At 30.6% G+C, this 9011-nt stretch overlaps 1 protein-coding gene and 1 pseudogene across 1 annotated transcript in view; both read right to left on the bottom strand.

The window, feature by feature from the left end:
• Positions 1-2353: 2353 nt before the first annotated feature.
• Positions 2354-5865, bottom strand: LOC120206725 (annotated as a pseudogene).
• Positions 5866-8529: 2664 nt separating this feature from the next.
• LOC120206599 overlaps positions 8530-9011 on the bottom strand; it is an 11678-nt gene continuing 11196 nt past the window's right edge. The window contains exon 5 of the mRNA XM_039206202.1: positions 8530-8646. Within this exon, the coding sequence (XP_039062133.1) occupies positions 8530-8646 (117 nt within the window). The remainder of the gene's footprint in view (positions 8647-9011) is intronic.

Genomic DNA, 9011 nt, shown 5'->3' with positions numbered 1-9011 from the left:
TAAAATCATATTGTAAAAAAAGATAAAAACAAATGCTTCAAAAATATACGAAGAAAAAATAAAAATAAAAATGATTTTTATTCAGATATTAATTAAGAAAATTAAACAAAATTATATATATTAAAAAATCAATATCAACATGCCACCACCTAAGAAAATACTTTAAAAAAAACTAAATTACTTCTTTAGAGAAAAAAATAGTTACCAGCTAAATATTTTATTTAATAATTATAAAAATATGGCATTTAAATATTACTTCATAATTTTATGTAGTCCTGATTAATGTAAATTCTTATGCTTCAATTTTTGAGTTAAAATTTACATCTATACTATAATCTCTATAAAAGTTGATTTGACTACATAATCATATAGGGACTATATATATATATATATATATATATATATATATATATATATATATATATATATATATATATATATTCGTAAACAAATAGGGACTATATATAAATGATCAGAAACATCAAAATACACAAAAGATAAATAATTCATAATTATGTAAACTTTTTTTGATGAAATAATTATGCAAATTATAAAAATTATTAACGAACACAAACGAACGAACATAAACGAATATAATCGAACACAAATAAATGTAAACAAACGAACATAAAATTAATTGAGTTTATATTTGTAAAGAGTTTTTTTTCGTTTCAAATAATTTTAGAATTTATATTTTCTTTAATTGATTTGAGTACTTTTTATTTGGGTTTAAAATTAATTGAGTTTAAAAATATTAATAGGTATAAGGTTAAAATTTATTAACTCTTTATATTTTAACGGGTTTGGAAAACATAAACGAACGAATTATAGAACGTTCATGAACATAAATGAACGAACAAGCCTTTTGTTCATGTTCGTTCATTTAATTAAACGAACATAAAATTTTGTTCATGTTTATTTATTTAATAAATAAACGAATTTCCGACCGAACGATTCATGAATGTTCGATTCGTTTAGAGGCCTATTACAATTTATAGAAATGCCAGACAATATTTCTTATGTTTTTAGTCAGAATGTGGTCTATTCAACTATTAAAGATTTTAAGTAACGATCATCAAAAATAAAATAATCATTTATTATTTTTAATTTGATCAACTGAAATGATTAAATTCAAAATTATAAAAACTTTAATATTTTAATTAAGAATTTAAATTTTATAAAAAATTAATATTTTTTTTCTTAAAATTCATATATAATTAAACTAAATATATGATTAATTCTACGTAAAGTCAAAACATAATTTAATTAGAATTTAACGTTTCAATTTCAATATAAATAAATAATTAAAAAATATTGAATAGTCTAAGATATTTATAAGATAATATATACCCATAAGATACTTATAAGATAATATAATTTAACGTTCAACGAACCGTTCGGTGGGAAGTTCGTTTATATTCGTTTATTTATTAAACGAAATAACATGAACAATATTTTGTGTTCGTTTAATTAAATGAATGAACATGAACAGAGGGCTCGTTCATTCATTTACGTTTGTGAACATTCAGTAATATGTTCGTTTATATGCATTCATTTATGTTTTGCCCAATCTCTCTAGACCCATTTAAAATATTAAAGCGCGATAAAATTTAATTTGATACCCATAAATATTTTAAAATCCAATTAATTTTAAATACAAATAAAAAACTCAAAACAATTAAATATAATATAATCCTAAAATTGTTAGGAAAGAAAAAAAAATTATTTTCATTCATGTTCGTTTACGTTCATTTATGTTCATTTGTTGTGTTTGTTTACGTTTGTTCATTTGTGTTCATTTACGTTCGTTTATTGTGTTCGTTTACATCCGTTCGTTTATGTTCGTTCATCATTTAAATGAACGAACATGAACGAACACGAACAAGCTAAATTCTTTAACGAACGAACAAGAACAAGAATTTTATTTGTTTGTTTATGTTTATGTTTGTGTTCGTTCATTTGTTCAGTTAAAGTTAAACGAACGAACATGAACATACCCTAGTTCATGTTTGTTCGGTTCGTTTACAGGCCTAATACTCATAATTTTCTTTTAGTTATTGACAACGTACATACCATACAGACGCATACTCGAACTCAAAACCTCAAAAGAGAAAAATACAATCTTTAACCATTGAGGTCACTCAGTAAATTCATAATTATAAATATACTTATAAATATACGTAGCTAAACAATAATAGGGATATAATTATTAGACCTTAACGGATAAGTGAACATTTTTGAAAGTATAGGGTAAGTGAAATTTTCATCAAACCTCAAAGGTTGTACTTTTCGCCAACAATTTACAAAAGCTTTGGAATTCTTAGTAACATACATAGAGGTCCAATGGCTTTTTGAAGAGTATCAGTAACTTTGGAGGGAGAAAAATACTGAGGTGAAGAGATGAAGATGGTACAGTTAATTAGTTATCAGACAACGAAATTCTCGGACAATAGAGTGGCGGTCGTAACACCGATCAAGCAAACTACGGCAATTAAATCTGCCATCCCGAACGAAGAGTCTGATAAGAAGTATAGTTTATGACCATTACTGTCACCCCTGAACCCCCTAACTATCATGGCCTGTAAAAATACAACACACTTTGTCAGATATTTTACTTTAATGGAGGCTACATTACTCGTTCTCGTTAAGACTGAATGTCCAATACGGGTATGTGTCGGATACATTTACACTCGACTTTTTCGAAGTTTTTCTATATGTTGGAGGATCATATCCCCTAGCTACGTCTAAATGTGACATAAATAAGTCCTTGAAGAAAAGCCATGGGTGACGGAGTGGAGAAACCTCACCAAGCAAGTTAGGGTAAACCTACATAGATCTAGGTTTACTGAAATAGAACCATCCAAATGCATGGAAACCGATTGTCAAACACAAAATGTAAATTCCAGTTGGATATTATAGTTTAGGATGGTTAAACATGACCCAAGATTTTGTTGTCGGCGACGGTATTGTTAAAGTGGAACAATCATGCATTATTCATCAAAGGCACAAGCAACCTATTGATCCATACTTGGGAAACTTTACTAAAAAAGATGACCACATATGGGAAATGCTAAATTTTCTTCACGGAAAATGGTGATTTTAAATCAATGTCAGAGTTAGATAAAGAAATAGCATGTAAAAGAGCTCAGTCTGAATATGAACCTGAGAGATTTGCTCTGCATGCTTAAAAAATATTCTTGAAGATCCGCTGAATGTAGGAAGCAAAAACTGAAATTGAAGCCCGAGGAAAAGATTAGATGTGGATAACGGTCTCAATGTATTTGTCCATCACAAAATTGAGAAATGAATAATCAGTAATTTTGTCATGAAAGCTAGCCATTATGCAAAAAAAAAAAAAAACTTTTACTTTATTATGGCCCATAAACTTAAATTTTCCTCCCACACACACAATCAAGGGAGAGGGAGAGAGGGAGAGCTAGTTGTCAAGTGAATATTCTTACCATCAACCGTCTCCTTCATCGTCAACTGCTGCCAATTTATCCTACGAGATACAATCCCCAATGCAACATTACGAACCTGTTCACACATGAATTTTGACATGATTAATCCCACATTAACAAACACAAGCATGAAACAAGAAAAATTTCCTACTAGAGAGAATGCAGTAGTACTGACTATTTTCCTTACCTCATCAAACACTAAATTGATAAACCTCAAGGAAAGCATGAGTGTAAGAACAATTTCAGCCACTGGGACACCTATATAACTCAAAGGGAGCATAAACCACCGCAAAGCAAATGCAAGTTGTTCCGGGGTCGTGGTTGCTAAGCAGAGGCTTGCACTTTGAAAGATCTTTCAAAAAATAGAGACCTATCTCAGAATTATAAAGAGTTTACTTGTTTCTCAAACACGATACTGCTAAGCTACTGTGCAAGACTTACATATTTGTGTAGTTACATAGTTGCCTATGTATATCTCGTAGAAGGTTTTAGAAAGCAATATTATATCCTTTTTCTGTTGTAAGCAACTTACAATGAAGGTTAAACTTGCTGCTGTGCTAGCAACAGATAAGCCCTTCCGTGTTAACTGTAATGGTCCTAGCTTCATGATTAAATATGAATATCCACTTAACGATTTAGGAAGATCAGGCAACCCTGTTAGCGAAGATGATGGGGTTCTTGACTGAACAAGTTGTGGAACACCATCAGTACCAAGCCCTGACAGTATGAATAAAATTCCACAAAGGAGCGACACCCTCCCCAATTGTTCCTACAATAATTGCTGAAATCAGTATGCCAGTATTACAATAAAATATTATTTAAATCAGTATATTGTACAACATGCAACTAGCACGGACAGAATGTTTCCTTAGTACCATGCAAGTTAAACTTCAAAAGTGACATGAAAGCTCGGAGCACAACTTAAGGCACACAAATCAACCAAGCAACAGAGGAAGCAACCAAAAGCCATTATGGTTTAAAGTCTCTTCAAAGTTCAAACAACAACATAATTTTCACTCGTATATACTATATAGACAGCAGGTGAACAGAACCTTTGACAAGTCATTATAAACTATACCAACTTGCACGCACACACGCGAGCGCGCGCACACACACAAAAAAACTACAAAACTAACACATTTGGCATAAGTTAAAACAATTAACCTGAAGTTTAATCTCCAGCAACAAACTACGTTCATCAGAAAAATACAATTTCTCATTTTACCCTCTATATTTTAAAAGCCAAACTTGATCAAGATAATTAAGCAAAATGTTCAAAGAAATATACATGAAAGTTGCATTCAGAAACTGAATAATTTATCCAAATATACTGAGCTCTAGTAGTTAACATTAAACCCTTACCACCCACACAGGTTTTGGGAGAAACAATACTGACAAAAGAGCGATGAATGCTACCAATCCAAAACGAACAACTATTTGGGCACGTGCTGGTAAAGCAACTAACGCCAACAGCCATACCTGCATAATCAAGATCAGTATCTAAGTCAGTCTCTGTATTTTTTCCAATGGCATAAACAGTAAGGCATAAGGCATTGAGAGAGAAAGGAAACCTGAAGACAACTCATGATACTAAAAAATTCAGATAAATAATTAGGCAACTTCCTAGCTTATAATGTGTCATAACTTCAGCTGGACATTTTCGCCAAATTGCAATGAAGAAAATTCATTAAAAAATCCACACACAAAAGTTATTCATACCACTCAATAATGATATTAATCTAATCAACCCAAAAACAACTTAAACCATTAAAACAAGCCCCCCACAAAAGAAATCAAAAGTACCAAGTAGCCAACTATCCGAGAACCAAACTTGACCAATTTCATCACAGTTTACAATCTCGAAAGATTGAAAATTTTAAGTCTTTACCAATTTGATTCTAGGGTCCACTGAATGCAAGAAAGTGGTAGGTGAAGAAATGAACTGGCAAATTGGACTTGAAGTAGCAGTTGAAATCGATCTTAAAACTTTATCCGCTGCTAAGCCTCCGGTGGGCAACCAGCTCACCCATTTCCCCGTTTCACCATTGTTACTTCCGGTTGAAGCTTTAACTTGAAAATCCCTTCTCTTTGAAACAGAGTTAAAATTGGGGGATTCACCGCAATATGATAGTAAGGGTTTACGAATTGGATGGTTCGGTGGAAAATTCAGAATCCGGGTAGATGTTGGGAAGGCTAGGGTTTTGAAATTATGGTTTAATAAGAAATGGAAAAAGGGTTTAACAGTTGGAAATGGATAGTGAGTGCAGTTCATTGGAGGGGTTGAAGGGGAAGAAGAGAATTGGAAGGGCTTATGTTCTTTGTTAAGGTTGTGAAGGATTGGCGGGTATTTGGGTAACGTAAACGGGTTTTGGATCCTTATCAACAATGCCCAATCCCACCATTGTTATAGAAATGAGTTTTAAGCTCAAGCTTCCATCTATAACCACACTGGATATGCTGTCACTTTACATGCCCGGCAGTGGCTCGTCGGATCAAATTGGGTCAAAATTGGGTTTGATTTAGGGCTTAATTAGAAAATAAATATACAAACCATATTTTTTTTCTAATGATTCTTAAACTTTTCTTCTTTCCATCTAGATATCTAATATTATAAACGTTAACACTCTAAGTGTTTCGTTCATTAAATTCTATCATTAAAGGATATATGTCACCTTTATAAAAAATTTAAAAATTTATTTAAGCTAAAAAAATTATAATTTTTTGAAAGGAAAAAACCCAAAATTTAAAATAATTGAAATAAAAATCCCAAAAACTTTTATAACTTTAATTTCAATCTTTTTGTCATTGTCGATTGCCACCATCGCCTTCAATTGGATGACCACCCAACAACGTGTGACGGACCAACCAACCACGGGCAAAACCCCTTTGTTTTTGTAATCGGCTGAGCACCCAATGGTAGTGCAACTGTAACATTTCGCGAACGTCAATTTCCACATTTATCGCCGATTTTTGCTAAAAATAGAGGTTGGAGTAGGGGGTTTCGTCCGTCGGGTGTTCTTCCAATCATACACCATTAGAATTTGGCCGATTGATGACGATGGTAGCGATCGACAATGGTAAAAGGATTGAAATTAGGGTTTGAAGAATTTTTTAGGTTTTTTTATAGTTTGAGAAAATCGGGTTTTAATTATATTTTATGGTTTTATTTTAAATAAAATTTCTTAAAATTACTAAAACATGACACATATAACTTAATGGAGAAATTTAGTGGCTATTACGGCATGAGTATCTAGAATAATAACGTTTGTAACATTAGAGACCTGGATGGAGCAAAAAAAAGTTTAGGTATCTATTGGGAAAAGCATTATAGATTGGGCACTTATTCCTAATTAAGCCTTGATTTAAACATCTTACTAATATTAATTGAGTGGTTTAACCATCTTACACGTCCCCAAATTATGTTTTCATTCTAAACTAGCCCTTAAACCATTTTAATTTCATCTTCAAACTATGACCCTCATTCTAAATTAGTCACGAACTTTTAAATCTTTCAATTCCATCCCCAAATCCTCCCAAATATGTAATTAATTTAAACCATGAATTTTTTCAAGCATATAATAATATTAATTTGACCGAAAGTTTTATTAACAAGAGGTGTGATTAGCATATACTGATAGTTTGATATAAAATTAAAATGTTAAAAAGATTATAACCACTTTAGAATGACGATCATAATTTAACGATGAAATTAAAATATTTAAAAAATTAAAGATTAATTTAAAATGAGACTCATAGTTAAAATGCTTAGGACCACTTTAGAATGAAAATCATAATAAAATTAAAATATTTAAAGATTTAAAGACTAATTTAAAATGAGCCTCATAGTTTAACGATGAGAATAAAAAATTTAAAAATTAAAAACTAATTTAAAATGAGAGTTATAGTTTAAAAAATATAATATAATTAACTCTTAAACTTATTCAAATTCATATTTATATAAAATTTCTATTCATATTTGGTCCCATATTGAATTTTTTTATATAATCACTGGTATTTAATTTATTGATTAACTAATCTGGATTGATATGATTGATATTGCAGAGGCGAGGACAATCCTCATAACCTAATTTGTTGCATTATTTATAAGTATATTTATAATGTTATTAAAAAATAATAACATTAATAACATTATAAATATACTTATAAACAATGCAATATACTTATAAATATATACTTATAAATATACTTATTAAAGAATTGTCCTTCCAGCTCAGTTGGTAGAACGCAAGGCTCTTAACCTTGTGGTCGTGGGATCGAGTCTCACGGTGGGCAATTCATAATTGTCGGAGATCTTCCACGAAAGTTGCTCTCAACCTAGCGTTGGAGGCAGCCTACTACCCTACCTCCCCCTTACCCCATTACATATGGGAATAGGGTCAGCTAATTTTTTTTATAATGTTATTAAAAGTCCAATAAGAGTTTAATTTTATCAAATGTTCCCAAATTATGACCCTCATTTCAAATTAGTCCTTAAACATTTAAAAATTCAAATTTCATCTCAAAACTATGAATCTCATTCTAAATTAGTCTTTAAACTTTTGAACATTCCAATTTCATTCCCAAACTATGAATATCATTGGTCCCTAAAAGTTTCCATCTTCCAAATTTATTTCCAAATTCATCCAAATATGTAATCCATTCAACCATAGTTTAACCTAGATTTTATTTTTTTAAAACATATAATAATATAACTTGGTCTAACGATTTTATTAACAAGTGATGTGCTTTGTATATATTTATAATTTAGGATTAAATTGAAATGTTCAAAAAGTTTGGGACCAACTTAGAATGAAGAACATAGTTTGGGGATAAAAATGGAATGCTAAAAGTTTGATGACTAATTTAAAATAATAGTCATAGTTTAAGAGCAAAATTGGACTGTTTAAAAATTTATGGATGAATTTAAAATGAGGGTCATTGATTTGGGACATATGATGCAATTAACTCATCCTATAATAAATAAGTTTTTATTAAAAAAATCATACACAATCATTCATACAAAAGGCAATTGACATAAACTTCGATGATCAGAATGTGGATTTCAAGTTTAGACTGTTCCGGCGGCAAGCGTGGTCGGAGCAAAATCTCCGGCCCCGGCATGGATAGCACCCGTGCAAAACAGCTGCGTTGCGCTGGCAATTATGGTCATCACCTCCCATGTCCGCTGCTTATCATCAATTGCAACCATTTCAAATCTTGTTTTATATTTATTAATTTCACCATTAAATTTAAATAATATATTTGATTTAATTGAAATAAAACTCACTTTTATCTGCATTTTAATTAGGGATGGGCATGAGACTCAAACCCGATCCGACCTGATCGGGTCAATTTAAAAAATGGGGTTCAGGTAGCGTCTAGTTCAGGTTTAGGATGAAAAATACATGATTTGACCCGAAAAAATTATAATTATACCTCATATATTTAGGGATAATTACAATAATAATTTTTATATATTATTTTCTTTCAATTAGATCTCTATTTTTATTGAATAAAAATAATATTTTTAATAAATATATTATTTCGGGT

Source organism: Hibiscus syriacus, unplaced genomic scaffold, assembly GCF_006381635.1.
Source record: "Hibiscus syriacus cultivar Baekdansim isolate YM2019G1 unplaced genomic scaffold, ASM638163v2 tig00013960_pilon, whole genome shotgun sequence".
Classification (NCBI taxonomy): Eukaryota; Viridiplantae; Streptophyta; class Magnoliopsida; order Malvales; family Malvaceae; genus Hibiscus; species Hibiscus syriacus.
Note: the sequence above shows the minus strand (reverse complement) of the source record. Positions and strands in the feature narration are given on the sequence as shown.